We start from the raw sequence: 21106 nt of genomic DNA, 5'->3' as shown, positions 1-21106 counted from the left end.
ACCAGGACCTGCTGCAACACCTGGTCAGTATCTGAGCTCTGATTGGCTGATTGATACAGAGTCAGTGAGGTTCAGTGATTACTGTAATTGATTGATTAGAAGAGTTCGACCTGCTGTTTAAAGGTCCCGTGTTTCACACTTTTTCTGTGAGACTCAGAAACAAACATTTTTCCTTTCATGTGTGAGGTCGTTGATGACCGTGGATGTTACTGAGGACGTGGTCAGTGTTGAACCTTCAGATTCTTTCTCCTGCTGTTCTGAAGTGTGTGTGTGTTATTTCAGAATGGGTCGCACCAGGACGCTGCAGGCTGTCCCACCTCCACCCTCTCCCCTCCTCCACCAGACTTTCACTCCACCAGTGAATCCATCCAGTGTGTTAGTTGCTGGAGCGAGGAGGTGGAAGCGCTGCGCAGATAACACCTGAGTTCTTCTTCTGACGGATTATTTATCTCTCCAGTTGCTTCAGTGTGATGCCAACTTTTATATATAAAACGAGCTGAACGACACATTGATCAGAGCAGAGAGCAGGAAAATCTTGACTGACCTGCCTCCTTTTCTAAACAGAGATACACAAATGGTTCACTGCAACATGACAACATGACAACATTCAGAGGGGACAGAAACAGAGCTGTCTCCTTAGATTAAATCTATTTTTTCAAAGATGTTACTGCAGAAAAATCTTTTAATCAAATGATCATAAAGTGAGAATGTTATATATTTGTATGATATTTACCAGAGTTTATCTTGTACTGATTTTCTCCTTTTTTATTTATTTATGTTTGAAATCACTTTTATTTTCTAATCAGATGATTAGTGGAATTGATTTTCATGATGTATGAGCTGTGATGCTGTGTATGAACACCAGAGGGCTCTGCTGATCGCTGAAACAACAGCACTGCACTGGGGTGATGACCAACTACAAGTTTTTAATAATAATACTTACAATAGTTAGTAGCTATAATTCATACTCATATTTAATATATTTTAACCTGATGAATTGCTTTGTGCTCACAGAATTTTTTTAATAAAGTTTTGAATGAAATTTTAAAAAAGTCTGAGACTTATTATCGAACCAAAGCCACCAGTGAGGTGGGAATGACCTGAGTCCCCCCCCCCCCAAGGCTGCGAGAGGAACCACACAGCTGTGGACCAGGACTGGGACAGACCGTGTCCTGCAGGTCCTCAGCTGTGACCTGAACCTGTAGGAGCCTCAGTGACGTCTCTGAGATTTATGGCTGTTTACCACAGGTGACCGTTTACAGTCTTGTGACAGGTGGAGTCTACAGCTGTGTCTCAGTTCAGAGGACGCAGAGGAGGCCGAACTGAAATGAGACGGTCTGGTCTACGAAGGATTTTCAACAGGTTATTTTCATTACCAGAGTGCAGTGAGTCTTGGGATATGTTGGGCCACGAAGGATCCACCTATTGGACAGTCGGTGACACAGTCAGTCTTCAGGTGCAGCCTCTGAGGGATGAGACCCTGAACTGAGACACAGTCTCCTCAGGGTTCAGGCTCAGGTTTAAAACCATGTGAGAACAGGAACTTCATCAGCCTTCAACATCTCATCAACACTGAATCTGGACGTCTCTGATTCGGTTCTTTTTTCATTTTCATTAAACATGCGCAGCTGTCATCCAAACATCATCAGAACCTTTGAGAAATCACTTGAGATTGAAGTCTACTGGGAGCCTGGCTGCAGGTACACCTGGTACCAGGTGTGCAGAGTCTGCAAGCTTTGCATTGTCATGGTGATGGGTCACCAGGGTCTGTATCACCACCATCAGAGTCCTGGTAAGCGTAGTTCTGCTCCCCATAGTCCAGGAGTTCTGTAGGGGCGTGGTCTAGGTGGGCGTGGCCAGGGTCAGTCAGCTGATTGGACCTTTTCAAAGAGGCTTTCCTCCCAAACGCACGGTACAGGTAGATCGTGACCACAAACTGAAGTACCTGGAGAGAGACAGAGAGTCAGTGAGTAAAAAACTGTTTAAACTGACCTGAATTCAATGATCAGACACTGGCTGCCTCCAGAGTCCCCCTGACCCCCGACCCTAACCCCCTACAGGCTGCTGCTGTCATTACACCCTGAACAGTCACTGCGGCAACTTCTCTCTGTCCAGACTCTGACCTGGATCAAGATGAGGCTGACGTCCATGGTGACGATGGTCAGCGTGTTCTCCTGCAGCCACACACTCAGTGTGTCACTGCAACTCTGCAACAACACAATACACACACACAACCCTGATTAACAAGGAGCAGACAACAACACAACACACATACAACACAATGTGTAACACAACATAATGTATTTTGTACACGCTGCGACTCGGCCCCATTCACAAGGTTCTGAAGCTTATTGCAGCGTCTAATGATCACGTGTGTGCGTGTGTCTCTGTGTGTGTCTGTGTGTGTGTGTGTCTGTGTGTGTCTGTGTGTGTGTGTACCTGGTTGTATGGGTTGTGTCCTCTCCCGTTCAGCAGCTCGGTGAGGTTCAGCAGCTCGGAACACCAGGACGAGTTCAGGCTGCGATGAAACGAGCTGAAGCAGGAACAGGGAAGAACGTCTGGTCTGGTCAGGTTCAGACTGTGGATGTAAGAGTTCTTCAGCCAATCAGCAGGCCCCGTCCTGCCACAGCACTTCCCCTGTCAACCAATCAATCAGTCTCAACCATAATCCTTCAATAAACAAATCAAATATTCAGTTAGTGAAATGCAGCCCCCGACAGTTCAAACTGTCCATAAATAACAGTACGTCTACATTTTGTTTGTCCAACTCTAGTTGCTAGAAGCAACTGATGGCACTGATGAGTGAGAACTGTTGTAAAGCAGGTTTAAAGTGTTGTTCTCCAGTTAATGCACAGACTGAAGCCTGGTAGTTCCTTTAATGACCACATGGGACGTGGGACTTTATTCCCAGCCCTCAGCCTCTCCCCAGCAGCGTGGAGATCCAACACTGGGATTGTGAGACCTGCAGCTACTGTGAGTACCGAACACTTATATTTGCTAAAACAGGTACCTGAGCATCCATCAGGCCTGAAACGAGGTTTAATTGTTTAATTTTATTTAATTTTGTTGCCGGCTTGTGTGGGCCACAATTTAAAGGTACATATTAAGTTTATTAAAGGTTGAAATACAGAAACAAAGCAAAGTTAAAGGGATATAAGTAGACTGTATTTGCTGGGATACTGCTATAAACAGCAGTTATTTCATTTCATATGAACCTTGTTTTTTGTCTTATTTTTTATGTAACTTATTTTTTAATATTTCCTCTGAATATTATAAATCCTGGCCTAATTTTGGGGGATAAAGAATAATTGTTTGCGATTACTTTTAAAAAAGTAATCAGGCCTTAACCAACTAAAATAGGGAATGGCGTTTATAGTCGGCGGCTACAGAAGCCGCAGAGACACTCACATAGTGCTGCACGTTGTCCATCAGTGTGTCCTGAGTGGAGCTGCTGCCTCCATACTGAAGGATGATCTGATCCACTGCTGCATCCAGACTCCTTTCAATCTGATCACAACACAGCCTCTGGTTTAACACCCCGACCAGTTCCTACTGGTTCTCACATGACAAACCAGACTATGAGGAAGAAGAGGGTACTCAGAGAAATAAATGACAAAGAGTGTTGTGAATGCTGGGACCTACAGGTGCAGAAAAAAGCCTCTTTGTTACTGTGTAAAGATAAAGACAGAGCAGACACACACTGAGTCTCAGCCCACAGACCTCATTCATACTGTGTGTCTCTCATTAACTAATGTTGTAACGGAGTGCAGCTCAGTTACAGGCACAGTACAGCGATTTATCATCATCATCATCATCATCATCATGCTTCACTGTCTGAACTGGCTCCAGCAGGAGCACTGGTGTGGGAAACAAACACACCTTTGTCATAGACACAGCTATAGAAGGTATCTGCTGTTATGAGAAAAATGAGGAGCCCTTCAATTCACCTGTAACAGTGTTCACTGCTGACAGGAAGAGAAGGTGTTTCTGCACCTGTACGTGACCTGGATTTACACAGTTCTTACCATCATTTATTTCATGACATGTGCAGCTGATCCTCTCTTGTTCTCCACAGTCTGGTTTTCTTCCACTGAGCCTATGTTTTAATCCCAGTAAGAACCAGTCAGTGTTTTACTGGGGCCTGATTTGTACAGTGACATTACACTGTAGATTAGCACATTAGCATGGATTATAATTAGCATCAGGTTTGTGTCATCACAGTAATGACCTCAGAAAGAGGTGAAGTCATTAGATCAGTTTAACTTTCTAACTAACTGACTGTCATTACAACACGTTGGCTGGAAACCATCTGAACCTTTGGTTTGATATCTGCAGCGCACACTGGTCTGTCCGTAGATATTAATATAAAACACCTCAGATTCCTTTGTTACAAGTCATAATCCACAAAATCAACAGAAAACATTATAAATATTATTCATACAGGACTCATACAGTGGTGGAAGTAAAAGTAGTAAAACCACTGTTACAAGTAAAAGTCAGTGAAAATGTTCCTCATGGAAAGAAGCAAAATGTCCAGAGAGAATCAAAAGTAAAAGTACTTGTGCAGACAAATGGCCTCTCTGACTGTGATATTATTCTGTATTTTATCATGTAATTATTATTACTAATGCATCATTGTGTAAACACCAGTAAACCTTTGTAGTTGGTTGAGGTGGAATTAATTTAAGATGTTTGTTAAGTCAGCTTAAATTAATTTAAGTCTGTCTGCCCGACCAGAGAGGGGAACACTCTGGACCACTGTTACACCACAATCAGTGGAGCTTATCCCGCCGTCCCCCGGGCTGCACTGGGCCACTCTGACCGTGTCATGGTCCACCTGATTCCCACATACAGGCAGAAACTAAAACTGTGTAAACCTGTTGTTTACAAGAACCTCCAAGAACCTCCAACTGCACCAATCACCAGAACAAATTCCTTGTATGTGAAACATACTTGGCAATAAAATTGATTCTGATTCTGATTCTGATTAATATACTGTTTAATCTACAATCGTGCATCAAATTTTTCACCTGTCATATGTTTAGTAAATCAAATCTTAATCTATAAAGTGACTGAAGTCTCTAAAATGCAGAAGCAGAAGAAGCTGGAGGTAGCATGTCATGTAAATATAAACACTCATATTTATACAGTATTTGAGTAAATATTCTTAGTGACTTCCCTCCACTTTCTTATTGTCAGATAAATGCACTGTTCCGTTGTCATTGCTCAGAGTTTATGACGTAGTAACTGGTACCTTATATTTCCTGTTCATGTTCTTTATAGAAGCTGCAGGTGTGTGTTACCTATTTGCATTTTCTTTATTCCCAAGTTCTTCCCACCAAAATAAAAGTCGTCTCACCTTTTCTCTGTTGATGAGCAGCAGCAGAGTGACGAACAGCTGGCCCAGAACCAGGATGAAAAGGAAGCCCACGTACTGAGGAGGAGCAACAGAGTTCAGACAGTGTGGAGGATTAATGTCATGTCCCTTGTTCATTACAAGCACAATGATGTTTATGGTCAATATAACACCATGTCCATTCAGTTTGAGCGTAAGGGATGTGAGGCGTTCGTTTGGTCGTTAACATGTCATGACACAGCTCACAATTTATGTATAGTGGGAACCAGTCAGTGTTTACTTCAGGCACCTCTGTATAAAGACCTCTGTACAGGTATCATGTCAGGTGTTAAAGGTGGTACAGTTGTTACGTCAGGTGTTATATCACGTTACAGGTGTTACATCAGGTGTTAAAGGTGTTACGTCAGGTGTTGAAGGTGTTACATCAGGTGTTATATCACATGTTACAGTTGTTAGGTCAGGTGTTACAGGTGTTACAGGTGTTATATGTGTTATATCAGGTGTTACAGGTGTTGTTGTGACTCACTATCAGTAGCACAAATCTGTGCCCTCCATTAGCTCCAATACATCCAACAACACTGACCACTATCACCACTCCACCAATGATCAACAGCCCCGCTGCCACGGTACGCAACTCAACTAAACACACACAAACACAAACAACACAAACACACGCAGAGACACATATATTATACAGACACCAACATACAAAATTAAATCTTATACACATTACACTGTATCAAGCCAGCTGCTGAGACAGGTCCAGGGTGTGTTTAGCCTAGCTTAGCATAATGACTGGAAGCAGGGGGAAACTGTTAGCCCCTAATCGCTTTAGTCCAAGAACAACCCATTAAAACTCATTAATATAAAATAATAGAATCAATGAAGTTTTCTCAAATTAAACCCAGATTTGGGGTCAACTCTGTGACGTTTGTCCAGGAACAAAGCTACTGGATTTGTCTGTCGTGTGAAATGAAGGTCATTGGAAGCTGCAGGCTGGTTCTCCGTGCATTTCCCTCACAGTCAACATACAACATGTGAATCAGACTCAGTTACCCGAGGAGAGGATGGTCAGGAAGTTTCCTTTGCCAAACAGAATCCAAATAGCACAGCCGGCAACACTCAGACCCAGAACCTGCAGACAGAGGTCAAAGATCAGACATGGTCTCTCTCTTCACTGCGTCACTGTGCAGCAGCAGCAGCTCCAGAACCAGTGACTCCTGTGTGTTGTGCATGTTGTGGACCATAAGCTTTCATTGTTTCGAATGAACTGAAGCAGAAAAAAAGGGTCTGTAGATGATCTTTAGTACGGATAAATCAGCCAGATGAGAGACCATATCAAAGTTCAGAGGAAACTCAAAAACTGAACCCAGATCAGTAAATCAGACCTTTTTGTGACCACCCCTCATATTTATCTGGTGACCCTTTGGAGTGCCCCGATCCCTAGGTTGTGAACCAGTGGACTAAATTCTGTCTATGACATAGTTAAGCAGCTACAACAGTGAAAGGACTCAGGATCAATGATCTGATCAGAGATCATATTATAATGAATATATATAAATATCACAGTCACTGGGCCAGAACGAGTACTTTTACTTTTGGTACTTGAAGTCTACTGACAAATACTTGTGTACTTTTCCTTGGACTGGAGTATTTTGACATAGTTGTACTGACACTATTACTGTAATGGAAGATGTGATTACCTCGTCCACCTCTGGAGTCGAGGAGGATGAAATGAAAACACCAAACATTATGTTATTATTATTTTTCTGTATGTGAATCATTGATTGTCTGTAATATTGATATAGTCAGTTTTTATCGGCTGTTTTTAATATAACATGAAAACCTCTTTATTTTATTAGTATTATTTCAACTATTATTCTTTTGATCTTGTTCCATCATGTCTATTTAAAAACAAGACTGTGGTTTCTCTGTGTCTTGGTGGTAAGAACACAGAAGAAGTAGTTAATAAAGTTTTAGATGAAGTGAAGTTTGACCCAGGTAAAAGCTCTGGCATCTTGTTGATGAACAAAGTTTAAGTCTCCTCACCAGGAAGACGGAGTTAAAAACTGCAGAGCAGAACTTCAGCAGCTGAATCTTCACCTCCAGCTTCATCTCTTCAGTGTCTGTTCCTCGGTCTCATCAGCTCTGGTTCTGTTCAGTGGGTGCACAGGAGGTTCTTCAGTCGTGTTCTCCAGCAGAACGTTTCAGCGTCTGTGAGTTTCTGCTGCAAAAACACCTGAGATCAGAGTTCACTTCCTCATTGTCTCTAAACATTAAACAGATCTGTCTCCACAGAAACACACACACACACACACACACACACAGACACACACACATACACACACACACACACACACACACACACACACACACTCCCTCTCTGATGTCTCTGGAAACAGACCAGAGCAGCTGTCAGACTAGTTGTTATAGTGAATACTTAGAGGTGTAATTGTGTTATTAATAGTTACAGCAGAAGGCTGTCCTGGAGACTTGTTTTATATGTGAAGTAAAGGACAAGTCCTGGTCATAAATGACACCAAGGTTTCTGACTGTAGCACTGGAGGTGCGCCATCCAGCGTCAGTATATTATCAGATCATGTATCTCTGAGGTGTTTAGTACAATAACTTCAGTTTGTCTGAATTTAAGAGTAAGAAATTACTGGTCATCCAGGTTTTTATGTCCTTAAGACACACCTGAAGCTTGGCTACCTGGTTAGTCTCACCTGGCTTCATGGATAAGTACAGCTGGGTGTCATCTGCGTAACAATGGAAATTTATCTGGTGCCTCCTAATAATGTTTCCTAGAGGAAGTATATATAGAGTGAAAAGTATTGGTCCTAGCACAGAACCTTGTGGAACTCCATGACTGACTTTAGTGTTGATAGAAGAGCCATTATTAACATGAACAAACTGAATCTATCTGATAAGTCTGACTTAAACCAGCTTAGTGCAGTTCCTTAAATGTCAACATGTTCTAGTCTCTGTAACAGTATCTTACGATCCATGGTGTCAAATGCAGCACTAAGATCTAGTAGGACAAGTATAGAGACAAGTCCATTGTCTGAGACTATGAGGAGATCATCGGTAACCTTAACCAGAGCTGTTTCTGTGATGGAGCTACAACCTGGATTTTAGAAATACAGTGGTTGGATTTGGGTCTGTAATTGGCTAAAACATCTGGATCCAGAGTGGACTTTTTAAGCAGCAGTACTAAGACCAGGACCGGTTTTCATTTGTATTTATGTTTTTATGGCTTTGGAGTCAAATGTTTAAGTATTATTAGTTCAGCCTTTGTGACGACAAATACAACAGGACACATCACTGCTGCTGCTTTAAAGAAAATATGAGAAAATAATTTTTCCACCACCCTTGTTTTCCTTGAATCCCCTCAAGGACCTCTGGAGGGTCTTTGAGGTCCCTTGGAGGGTCCTCATACCTCAGTGGGGGAACCTGAGCTGCAGTTAATGAGAGAGACAAACAGCCAGTGTGACCTTTGACCCTGAAATGAAGAAGATGTAGTTACAAATTCAGAGTGAGTCTCACAGAGGTCAGAGGTCACAGTTCTGCCTCATTCCCACATTCGTCAGCTTTATCGTGTTTTTATGGTCAGACGTCTGAAGCCAGTTGGCCGTCTGCCCGGTTACCATGGCAATGACTCGTCTCTGATGTGCTTCTGTCAAACTGTTCAAGGATCCAACAACACAGAATTTGGTTTCTGATGCTTCAGTGTTCCAGACTGAAAGTGACATCAGTGGGACACCAGTGTGACATCACGGTGACATCACAAGACAAAAAAACACACCACAGTCTGAGGGAATTTTCATTCATTGTTACCATGGTAATGAAGTATCCTGCACTCTTATTGGCTGCCAGGGGCTTGTTAAACTCATAAATATGGACACCTTAAACCGAAGATAACCATCCACAACTCCATCAGCAGTTAACTGACTGAAGAAAGGTCCTTGAACATCCTCAAGGACCCCTAGAAAATCCCCAAGTACATCCTACTGGACCCTCGGTACCTTCTCAGCATCACCCGGAACATCTGTTACACCAACCCCTGGAACAGCTGGAGGGGATTCCTTCAAATGTGGGCAAACATTAACTGGGATGAACCGTGTGTGTATGTGTATAACATTTATATTTACATATAAATATATAAATTAATATAAAATGTGATGTAGGAAAGTGAGTGATGTTAAAACTTCAGCAGAATATAAGTGATAAGTGTTGTCTCACACACACACACACACACACACACTCAGCAGGAAAATTCCTGACAAGCAGCTCCATCCATCAACCCCCCCGCCCCCCTTCCCCCTCAACCCACCCACCCGCTGCATGCTGGGAGTTATCACTGGGAACACTGGGAGCGTAAATCTCTTCACTAGAACCCAGACTGCGACTCTGTTGTTCATTCAGGTTCTCGTTATAATCAACTGACGACAGTTTATATGTTCTAATAATTTATATTATAAAATGTGATGAACATGTTCACACTGAGAATACCCAGCAAATACAGCAGCAGTGGAAGAAGTACTTGCTCAGTAGTACTTGTTCAGTAGTACTTGTTCAGTAGTAGTACTACAGCTTGTTTAAAGAATCTGAATCTGTAGAGTAACTGACGTCGGACGTCTCTGAGTCTGAGCTTCATCATGTGACCGTTGGACTGATGAGTTTTCTTGTATTTCTGTCTCTTTTTATTTTTTGGAAATCAAACTTTAAAACAAACTTTGAACATTTAAAAGTTAAACAGACTCGTCTAACGTAGATAAACCACAGACATGTTTCTTCTTCTTCTCTGTTCACTGATAAAGGTAAAAACATCAGTTCTGGTGGACCAAGGGTTAATGTGCCTCCTGTTGAGAAATCAGTCTGAGCGTGTCTGGTGTTTCCCTCCAGCTCCTCCACTGTCAGACTGACATGTTGGAAAAACCCTGCTGACACACACACACACACACACACACACACACACACACACACACACACACACACACACACACACACACACACACACACATTCAACATGTCAGGATCTGTCCTCGTTTCACTTTCTTTATGATGGATTGACTGCACTGTAAAAAATGGGTGGTTGTGGTCACTGAGAAGGTTCTAGTGGTCCTTTGTGAGGTTCTAATGGTCAGAGAAGAGATATTAGAAGTGTTTAGAAGGTTCTAGTGGTCATATAGGAGGTTGTAGAGGTCCTAGTGAACATTGATAAGGTTCTAGCAGTTTCTTTAGTGGTTCCAGTGGCAATCAAGCAGATTCTAGTGATCTGTAAGATGGTACTAATGGTCTCTTAAAAGGTTCTAGTGGTCATTGAGGAGGTATTAGAGGTGGTTCTAGTTGTCTTTGAGAGGACCTAAAAAAGTTCTAGCTCTTAGGAGGTAAAGCTAAATGAGGTTCCAGTAGTGAATGAGAAGGTTCTTGTGGTGTTTAGGTTTTAATGGTCACTGAGGTGGTTCTAGAGGAGATTCAGGTGGGTCAGGCAGCCACAGAGAAGGTTTTAAAGGTCCTTTAAGCAGATTTAAAAGGTTCTAGTGATCATTGAGGAGATTCTAGTGGACAAGTGGCTGTTCCGGATACTTTTTTAGAACACAGCTTGTTGGTGTTTCCTGTGCGTGTGTGTGTGTGTTGCAGAAGGAGAACCTCTATGTTCTCAGACATCAGACTGAGGATCTAAAATCCAGCAGTTTCTTAAAGGGTTAACTGTGAGGACACACCCCCTCCCCTCTCTCTCTCTCTCGCTCTTTCTCTCTCTCTTCCCTCAGTCAGTGTGTGTCTCTCGTCCAGGATGAACATGTTGCCGTTTCTCTCTCTTTTGTTTGTTCTGCTGATGCCGACCTGTTGTGGTGAGTGACCTCTGACCTCTGAGTGATTAGCTGTGTGGCTGTACAGGTGATGTGTGTTGAGTTTGTGTAGCGTTGTTAATGAGTTATTGTGTTGTTTTCTCTTCTTTGTTGTTACACACTAAAAATCCCTGCGTCAGACGCAGTGTTTGTGTCATTGTTCTAATTGGTTCCAGTTCTGTTGTGAAGAACATCGACAAGGTTCTGGTGCTCAGAGAGGAGGTTCTGCTGAGATCTCACAGTGGAGGGTCAGGGTTCTTCAGGAGGTAGAAAAGCTTGGTCAGATTTTGTAGTGACATGTTAGATGGCGTTCTCCACGTTCTCCATCAACAGAACACAGAAGAGGGATTTCAGGTTTGGAAGCACAGGCTATAGTTTCAGTCTGAGAGTTTATCAGTGTAACCATGACGACCTCAGACCATGATGCTGTTCTAAACCTGAACAGGATCTTAACCACAGAGGCGTCACGTGATGCACCACATGATGTGTTTTGGCGTCAGATTGTTGACGTTCAGGTGAATGTCAGACTGAAGGAACATCCTGCTGTTTGTTCTTACAGATCATTTCCCAGATCACCTGCTGTTTTTCAGACTCACTTCCATCCTGCTGGATCCACTTTAGTGCTGCAGGGTTCAGGTCTGGACAACCTCTCCTACAACTTTCTCACCACGTTTCCAACAGGAAGTAACTGAAGTTTGACCAAAAAATCAGCAGAAGAAAACTTGAATGAATTGAATGAATTTTCCTTCAACACATGAAGAAAATATAAGTGTGTTGGAGATAAACAGCTGGTGGAGCCGATTCTCCATTAAACCACCACAGAAGAAGAAGAGCACGATGGAGATCTGACATCTCTGTTTCCTCCTCATCATCACTTCTCTCTTCATGCTTCATGTATGTCAGAATTTATTCATGAAGTCTGTTTCATTTTGGAGAGTTAAAGGAGCAGGCCATCAGGCAGGTGGAGATCACATTTCAGCTTCTGGGCAAACAGACGGGAATCAGTCACCACCTGAGGCTTTGAGGCTGTATCCACCCTCCAGATTCTTCCTGTGTTGAACTATGAAACTTTATCTGCTGGATGTGATGAGACAGAAACACAGCTGCTCTGCTTTCACTCTGAAATACCAACCAGAAAAATCCCTGCAACAAGAGCCTTCATGTTCTTTACTACAGGTTCCACTGAGCCGAGCAGGACCGGAGCCAACAGTTCACTCTTCAACATGATTAATGATCAGAGTTTATTTTTATTTCCCAGTTCAAGGTGATGAAACCTCCTGATAACAGAATGTCCTCTTTTATTTGCCAGTGTCACTCTCAGTTTAATCAGTGGATGAAGTGAGTCTTTGTAATTCCGAGAGTGTGATGGTGATGAACTGACTCCAGGTCTGTTCAGCCTGTTTGATCTTCTCTGACGAGCTTCTCCTCCGTTTGTCTGAGCTTCTGTTAAAGGACACACTGAGGAAGAGCAGCTGCTGATGTCTTCATCACTGGTTTGTGCAAAACATACCAACAACAGTTTAGTTAATGTGAGAACACAGCACCTCCTGTTCCTCCTGTGCACAGCCTGAGCGACACAGTTCTACTGTTCCCTGATGACTTCTTCTGTTGGGATGATAATGTTCTAGTCTCCAGAACATGGGTTTAGTTTAGAGACAAGTTGCCAACAGTCCTCCTCCGTTAGAGTCCAATGATGTCTGAGGGGTAAAGAGCTGCATCATCTGCGTAGAGGTGGATTCTCTGTTCACTGCATAGGTTTGTTTCTGGTGTTCCAAAGTCCTTCAAAAGACCTGACCTGAATATGTGAATACTATTTCCCGCCTTTAATCTGGCAAATACAATTTTATGGAATTAGGTTTTTCAGATTGAATAAAATGATGAATGAGGTATAATCAATAAAAGTTTTCTTTACCTGATACTTAATGACAGAGAAATATTTCCTGCGTCATCTTTGACTTTTTCATAATCACATTAAATGATTCTTTCCTGGACAAACCTGAAGTAGAACCTGCAGTAAAACTGTCAGTAGAACCTGCAGTAGAACCGTCAGTAGAACTGTCAGTAGAACCGTCAGTAGAACTGTCAGTAGAACCTGCAGTAGAACCGTCAGTAGAACTGGCAGTAGAACCGTCAGTAGAACTGGCAGTAGGAATCTGCAGTAGAACCTGCAGCAGAACCGTCAGTAGAACCGTCAGTCACAGCTCAGGGTTAATGCTGAGCTGTGAGATCTTCTCTGGCTGCTGCTCCCTGATCTGGATCTGACTGATCCTTCAGGTCTCTGTGAACCAGCAGAGTTCAGACGAGACCCGACACGTTCCCCGTCCTCACAGTCGGACCTTCAGCGTGACGAGGGAACAGACCTGTATCAGCTCTGAGGGGTCACATGACAGACACACTGATGATGTCATCCTGAATGATCCTCAGGTGAACTTTTGTTCTCAGTGAAGTTTTTTATTTTCAGGATTTAAAATGTTAAAGATCAGTTGGAATTTAAAGTCAGTTCACAGGAGGACGGCACTTCCTTCAGCTCCACACAACACAACAACACTACACAACTCTACACAGCAACACTACACAAACACACAACTCCAAAAGCAACACTACACAACTCTACACAACAACACTAAAACACTACACAACTCTACACAGCAACACTACAACACAACACAAACACACAACTCTACACAACAACACTACAACAATACACAACTCTACACAACAACACTACAACACAACACAAACACAACTCCACACAGAAACACTAAAACACTACACAACAACACTAAAACACAACACAAACACACAACTCTACACAACAACACTACAACACAACACAAACACAACTCCACACAGAAACACTAAAACACTACGCAAACACACAACAACACCACAACTCTACACAACAACACTACAACACAACACAAACACACAACTCTACACAGCAACACCACAACTCTACACAACAACACTAAAACACAACACAAACACACAACTCTACACAACAACACTACAACACAACACAAACACACAACTCTACACAGCAACACTACAACACAAACACACAACTCTACACAGCAACACTACAACACAAACACACAACTCTACACAGCAACACTACAACACAACACAAACACACAACTCTACACAGCAACACCACAACTCTACACAACACTACAACACAACACAAACACACAACTCTACACAGCAACACCACAACTCTACACAACAACACTAAAACACAACACAAACACACAACTCTACACAACAACACTACAACACAACACAAACACACAACTCTACACAGCAGCACTACAACACAAACACACAACTCTACACAGCAACACTACAACACAAACACACAACTCTACACAGCAACACTACAACACAACACAAACACACAACTCTACACAGCAACACCACAACTCTACACAACAACACTAAAACACAACACAAACACACAACTCTACACAACAACACTACAACACAACACAAACACACAACTCTACACAGCAACACTACAACACAAACACACAACTCTACACAGCAACACTACAACACTACACAACTCTACACAACAACACTACAACACAAACACACAACTCTACACAGCAACACCACAACTCTACACAACAACACTACCACACAACTCTACACAGCAACACTACAACACAACACAAACACACAACTCTACACAGCAACACTACAACACTACACAACTCTACACAACAACACTACAACACAAACACACAACTCTACACAGCAACACCACAACTCTACACAACAACACTACCACACAACTCTACACAGCAACACTACAACACAACACAAACACACAACTCTACACAGCAACACTACAACACTACACAACTCTACACAACAACACTACAACACAACACAAACACAACTCCACACAGCAACACTACAACACAACACAAACACACAACTCTACACAGCAACACTACAACACTACACAAACACACAACTCTAAACAACAACACTACAACACAACACAAACACACAACTCTACACAGCAACACTACAACACAAACACACAACTCTACACAGCAACACTACAACACAAACACACAACTCTACACAGCAACACTACAACACTACACAACTCTACACAACAACACTACAACACAAACACACAACTCTACACAGCAACACCACAACTCTACACAACAACACAACAACACAACACAAACACACAACTCTACAGAACAACACTACAACACAACACAAACACACAACTCTACACAGCAACACTACAACACTACACAACTCTACACAACAACACTACAACACAACACAAACACAACTCCACACAGCAACACTACAACACAACACAAACACACAACTCTACACAGCAACACTACAACACTACACAACTCTACACAACAACACTACAACACAACACAAACACACAACTCTACAACAACTCTACACAGCAACACTACAACTCTACAAAACGACACTACAACAAACAAACACACAACTCTACACAGCAACACTACAACACTACACAACTCTACACAACAACACTACAACACAAACACACAACTCTACACAGTAACACAACAAAACTACACAACACTACACAACATCTCTACACAACAACACTACACAAACACACAACACTACACAAACACAACACGACACTATACAACAACACAAACACACTACACTACAACACTACACAAACACACAACACAAAGCAGCAACACAATACAACAACACAACAACACTACACAAACACACAACACAAAACAGCAACACAGTAGAGTTCACGTCACTGTTCACTCCTGTGCTTGTGATGTTAATCGTGGTCGTGGCTCAGGTGTAAATCCTCTCTCCTGATTGGCTGATGAGGTTTTTCAGAGACCAGACTCTACAGTTCATCCTGTGTCATAGAGAACGAGTCCAGGATCCTGAGGGAGGGCCAGGAAGTAGATCCTGTTACCAGGAACCACACAGGTCCAATAAAGTTTTATAGCTGTGTGTGTGTGTGTAACCTCCCTGAACCACCTCACTGTCTTATGTTACCAGGGCTGGTTCTGGAGTCGTTCCCTCAGCGTTCATCATCGTCAGTAGAAATTTAATTTAAACATTAAATTTCTACTGATATGAAGAAGAATAAAAACCTGAATAATGAACTAAGTGACTTCAGTGATGTCACAGTGTAAACAAACAGCTCATCATCATGAAAACTCTCACACCTGTAGACCTGTTAGACCTGATCCCCTCTCTGATGTGGATCTGGTCTGACGATCTTCAGTGGGCGGGACAGAGCAGCAGCACGTTCAGCCGACCAATCAGCAGCCACACAGAGACGTGACTGAGCTGTGGATGGACGTACGTAATGACCAGCTGACTTTATTCTAAATGATGTCACTAATTTGACACTATTTTGAGTCAGCAGTGAATTATTGCAGGTGGATGATGATTGACAGTTTAACATCTGTCAGATTCACTGAGCAGCAGCTGGAAAACAAACCGTGTGTGGTTACACCTGCACTGACGGTTAATCAGCTTTAAATGAGAAGGATTATAAGAATAATCTGTGCAGCATCACTGAAAACAGTTGGTGACCACATTTTCATACATTGCTGTCGGGTTAAGTTTGTGGGCCCTCAGGGGTCCCCTCACAGTCAGGACACCCTCACAGCCTGGGGCCCCTCACAGTCTGGGGCCCCCTGTATACAACTGTTACTGTCACACTGATGTGTAGTTTTTTTCCCTCCACAGGAAACATAGAAAACCATGAAGAAGAGCTGACCACAGACGATTATGGCATCCCCACGGCGACACCTGACTATGACTACACTGCCACCTTTGACTACTATTATGGTAACAGTACTGCAGTATTTAGAGTATCAGTGGTACTACAGCAGTACCTGAGCCTCACTGTGTCTTTGTGTCCTGCAGTGACTGGACCGTATGAAACCACCAACAAGGTGAGACCGTCTTCTTCTACTCCCTCAGTGTTCAGGTGTGATGCTCACCTGAAAACAAAGTGTTCATTCACACAACACAGCAGAGTCCTCGTTATGCAGGGTCATCAGTCCCACTTAATTTCCTGGACCAAACCCCAGGATGTGGTTCTGATGGAGCCTCAGGATGTGGCTCTAGGTCCAGGTAGCACAGACAGTGATCAGTTGTCTAATTGTTCTCAGAGCAGCTGAACACAAACAGAGTCCAGTGATAAATGAATGAGTTGAACTAAGGTTTAACTGGAGCAGTTTGTCATAGAACTTAAGCTGGAAGTCAATAATTAATCATTATTAACTAATTAATCAAAACAAATCAATAATCAACTAAACAGATAAAATAAGTTTGTCTCTGTTTTTCCTGTTTGAAACTGAGGAAATAACAAACCTGTGAAACAGTTTCCTGTAGCTGTTGTTGATGGTGGACTCAAGTTTGAGGCCAGTTTACAGGAGTACCCTGGACCCTGAACCCTGGACCCTGGACCTGTGTACAAAAGAACTGAAGACAGTCAGTAGCCAAAGTCTGATCATCATCATCATCATCATTATGTCTTATACAGAATAAAGTCTCCACTGTTCATGTGTGAGACTGGAGGCCTGAGGGTGGGCGGGTATGTAGAGGGATGGGGGTGGGGGCCTTTGTTCCAAACTGTCAAGGCTCCATGACAAATGCTCAGACTGAACACTGATGACGTTGTGTTCACCAGGATGTCGAGTGTGAACTTGAACGCAGCGTTGGCTCAGTGTACAGGGTCTTGTGATAAAAATATGTGGATGGTTCACTACGTTCATCCCCAGTGGTGATGTCATGATTCCATTAAACAAGGATGTGGTTTGATCTTTCTCCTGACCTCTGTGTGACCTCTCTCAGGCCGCAGGGATTGGTCAGTTGACCTCGGTGCTCCTCCTGGGATTGGCTGTACATCAGATCTGAAACTGATGGGGGGCGGAGCTGTGGAGCACCTGCAGACAGGTGAGAGTAGACACAGATCAGAGAGTTTTGTTTTTTTGTTTTCTACAGACATGTAGAAGAGAAAACAACAGAAAAATAATGCTGTCATTTATCTGCTGTCAGAGGTCAGAGGTCACTGCTAATACAAACCTGTGCAAACCTCAGCATGAGAAATCCAACAGTGCTGGAGAGGAAAGGACCCATGGTTAGTGCAGAAAAAACATTTGTTTCAGGTTTCTCCTGACCCTCAGGTCAGAGATGAGGAGCATCATGACAAAGAGACTGATGGTGACTACAGGTAAGTCTCAGAGAGGTTAAGCTGACGGTGTTGTGGCAGAGTGAGGTCGTCTGGAGGGAACCTCAGGTACCTGGTGTCGTCTGCAGCAGCGAGCAGATAGCTGGACCTGAGGAGGAGGTGGATTTTTCAGAGAGGAGGGTCCCAGTACTGATCCTTGGGACAGTCCTGTGGGGAGGGGAGGAGGACACACAGACAGAGTGAAGGAGCGACCAGAGAGAGAGGATCCAGACCAGGGAAGAGACGACCCCTAACCCTAACCTCAGAACTGAGAGCTGCCATCAGGGCCTCACACAACAACAGAGCCTCAGTCTCAGTGGATCCAGACTGATCTGGATCAAGGTCACTCAGTGAGAGGAACTCTGAGATCGGCCTGAAACACGTTGTTCACTGGACCTGAAAACTCCTCCTGTCTTCATCGTGTTTCTGTCTTTGTCTCCAAATCAAATCTTTATTTGTACAGTAGCAGTTAACAACAAAGTAACTGACATGAGACAAACAAACAGGATTAAAAGAACAAAATACAACAACGACAGGAGAATAAAGATATGACTGAAATTAAATAAAAGGCTGCAGACAGAGGCTGTTGTTGGACAGTGAGGACGTCATGCGACTGCTCCTCTACAGCGGCCTCTGTTCATCCAGAGCCGAAAACTGTACAAACTCCTCTGTTTGACCTTTGACCTTCAGGTCAGAGGTGAAGCAGTCGACTCATTCACAGCTGTAAAGTGCAGCTCTGCTTCCTGTGTGAGACAAACTGTTCATCCTCAAACATTTTATTTCCCTCAGATCAACAACATCACATCTGAACAACACAACTGCAGCTAATCAAACATCTGTAAAGAAAACATCTGTAAACAAACACCAGTAAGCTTCAGGGACTAGAGTCTGACCTGGATCAGGTCTGGTTCTGCTGGACTGATCATTAACCTCCATCTGTCTCCTGCAGGCCTCCGACCTCTGATCAGCTGACCACGCTCAGGACCAAACCCCCAGCTGATCAATAACTGATCACTGTCTCATCATCATCAATCACCAGCTGACAACATCCTCCTGTTTAACATCCACACCTCAGTATGAAGAGGTGATTGATTTCTGATCGCCTCTGTGTTACCATGACAACATCTTTTTAATGACTCAATGTTTTCGTTCTATAATAAATGATTTCACTGATCAATGACTGTCTCTGAACTACTGCTGCCACCTGCTGGACACAGATCAATCATGTCAATGATTGGAAAAGATACATTTTAATCTCCACCTTATCTGTTATTGATTATTAGTCAAATCAGCTCTGATCAAGATTCAGTTTCAGACCAGAAAACCTGGACAAGAAAGTCCAGTTTCCATACTGTCCTGGTCCTGGTCTCTGTCTCAGTGTGACCTGTCAGAAAGGATCCAGCTGTAACTTTTTCTTCCTCAAAATCTGATCATCAGGGCGGCCCCTGTAGTCGAGTGGTTAGGGCGTGTACCATGTTGAGCGCAAGACGCCTGCATGTCATTCCCCTCTCTCTACCCGCTAAGCTCTGTCGGTCTCCACTAAGCTATAATAAAGGCATAAAATTTAAAAAAAAAATCTGATCATCATCAGTCCTCAATCCAGACCCGGATCTACTGACCCCCCTGTACTGTCTGGGTCACTATGTCCTCAGACAGGTTTCAGTTCATCAAACGAAAAGAGATAATCAATAATCGATCAATTAAAAATGATTTTAACGTCAGCCCCACAGTCCTGATGGAACGAGACCACCTCACCCTCACCACTGATCGATCCTCAGCTTCACAATGACAAACTGAACCGATCCAGATCCAGGTCCCTACAACATGGAGGATCTGATGAAAGTCATGCTCTACCTCAGTGGAGCCGATCTCTGACAGTCGGGTCAGACTGAGGTTCTGCAGGATCACCAGGTCAGTTTAGACCAGGTTCCCTCTGATTCGGGAGCGTCAGGAGGACCAGGTGCCGGATCATCCTCGAGTCCTCGTGTTTCAGACAGATTAATGTTTTCATTCATGCTCTTGTTGAAACTGTGAACTCAGTCTCAATGACAGGGTGATTAAGGATCCAGTAAAACATGTTATTCATGTTTTTTATTTAGTGAAGAACATGAGTGAAGCTTCAGTGCAGCAGGAAACTTTGTGTAAGTATTAGGTTCTACATCTGTTTAATAAGTGCTAGAGACTGAATAAGGCAGGTAACACTTCCTTTGAACTGGCACTGGTCTTATACGTGGACCAGGATCAGTCGGACATGATGGATCCACATTTAACAGGATCACACTCTTGTGATCAGGTCTAAGTGTTTAGGGTTAGGATTCTAGAACATGGTCCACAGTGAAAACATCTTCACTTCAGTGAAACAGAACATCAGTGTTTCAGTTTAGAGAACTTTATTGACAGAACCTTGAGTGTTCTGTTGAAGCACGGAGATCAGATCAGATCAGATCAATAGAAAATATCTGTTTTAGATCAGAACTGATCAGACTGAAGAGAACCTGAAAACTCAAAGTTTGTGAACTTATCAAACTTGAGACTGTTGAACTTTGTAGACTGAAATTCTGATCACATGAGGTCAAATATTTCAGTGGAGTAAATGTCAGGTCTTCAGTGTTGTCTTCAGATGATTAAAGTGATGGTTCGTTTCCATAGAAACACCTGAAG

General features: G+C 43.0%; 1 protein-coding gene and 1 long non-coding RNA gene across 5 annotated transcripts; one reads left to right on the top strand and one right to left on the bottom strand.

Annotated features, from left to right (window-relative positions):
* Window positions 1-906: 906 nt before the first annotated feature.
* LOC139613241 (CD82 antigen) lies at window positions 907-9261 on the bottom strand. 2 transcript variants are annotated; one of them, XR_011686705.1, is made up of 9 exons: window positions 7406-9261; window positions 6413-6491; window positions 5883-5995; window positions 5360-5434; window positions 3409-3507; window positions 2440-2637; window positions 2124-2207; window positions 1347-1945; window positions 907-1122 (listed from the first exon to the last, which is right to left on the bottom strand). XR_011686705.1 is itself a non-coding variant. In XM_071469709.1 (8 exons), the coding sequence occupies exons 1-8, from the start codon at window positions 7469-7471 to the stop codon at window positions 1745-1747; spliced, it is 915 nt and encodes a 304-aa protein (XP_071325810.1). In that variant the 5' UTR covers window positions 7472-9261; the 3' UTR covers window positions 907-1744. The 2 variants fall into 2 exon arrangements, 1 of the variants encoding a protein (XP_071325810.1); XM_071469709.1 differs by having other exon boundaries at window positions 907-1945.
* A 506-nt stretch (window positions 9262-9767) lies between these two features.
* On the top strand, window positions 9768-19622 carry LOC139612762 (uncharacterized). 3 transcript variants are annotated; one of them, XR_011686633.1, is made up of 7 exons: window positions 9768-11211; window positions 11768-12963; window positions 16434-16563; window positions 16966-17058; window positions 17137-17165; window positions 18070-18171; window positions 19395-19622. It is a non-coding gene; the product is annotated as an uncharacterized lncRNA (long non-coding RNA). The 3 variants fall into 3 exon arrangements; XR_011686634.1 differs by lacking the exon at window positions 16434-16563 and having other exon boundaries at window positions 9775-11211; XR_011686632.1 differs by lacking the exons at window positions 11768-12963; window positions 16434-16563 and having other exon boundaries at window positions 11110-11211.
* Window positions 19623-21106: the final 1484 nt, after the last annotated feature.

The sequence above is a fragment of the Trachinotus anak genome, unplaced genomic scaffold, assembly GCF_046630095.1.
Source record: "Trachinotus anak isolate AG129_WGS33_773 ecotype Australia unplaced genomic scaffold, CSIRO_AGI_Tana_v1 ptg000032l, whole genome shotgun sequence".
Classification (NCBI taxonomy): Eukaryota; Metazoa; Chordata; class Actinopteri; order Carangiformes; family Carangidae; genus Trachinotus; species Trachinotus anak.
Note: the sequence above shows the minus strand (reverse complement) of the source record. Positions and strands in the feature narration are given on the sequence as shown.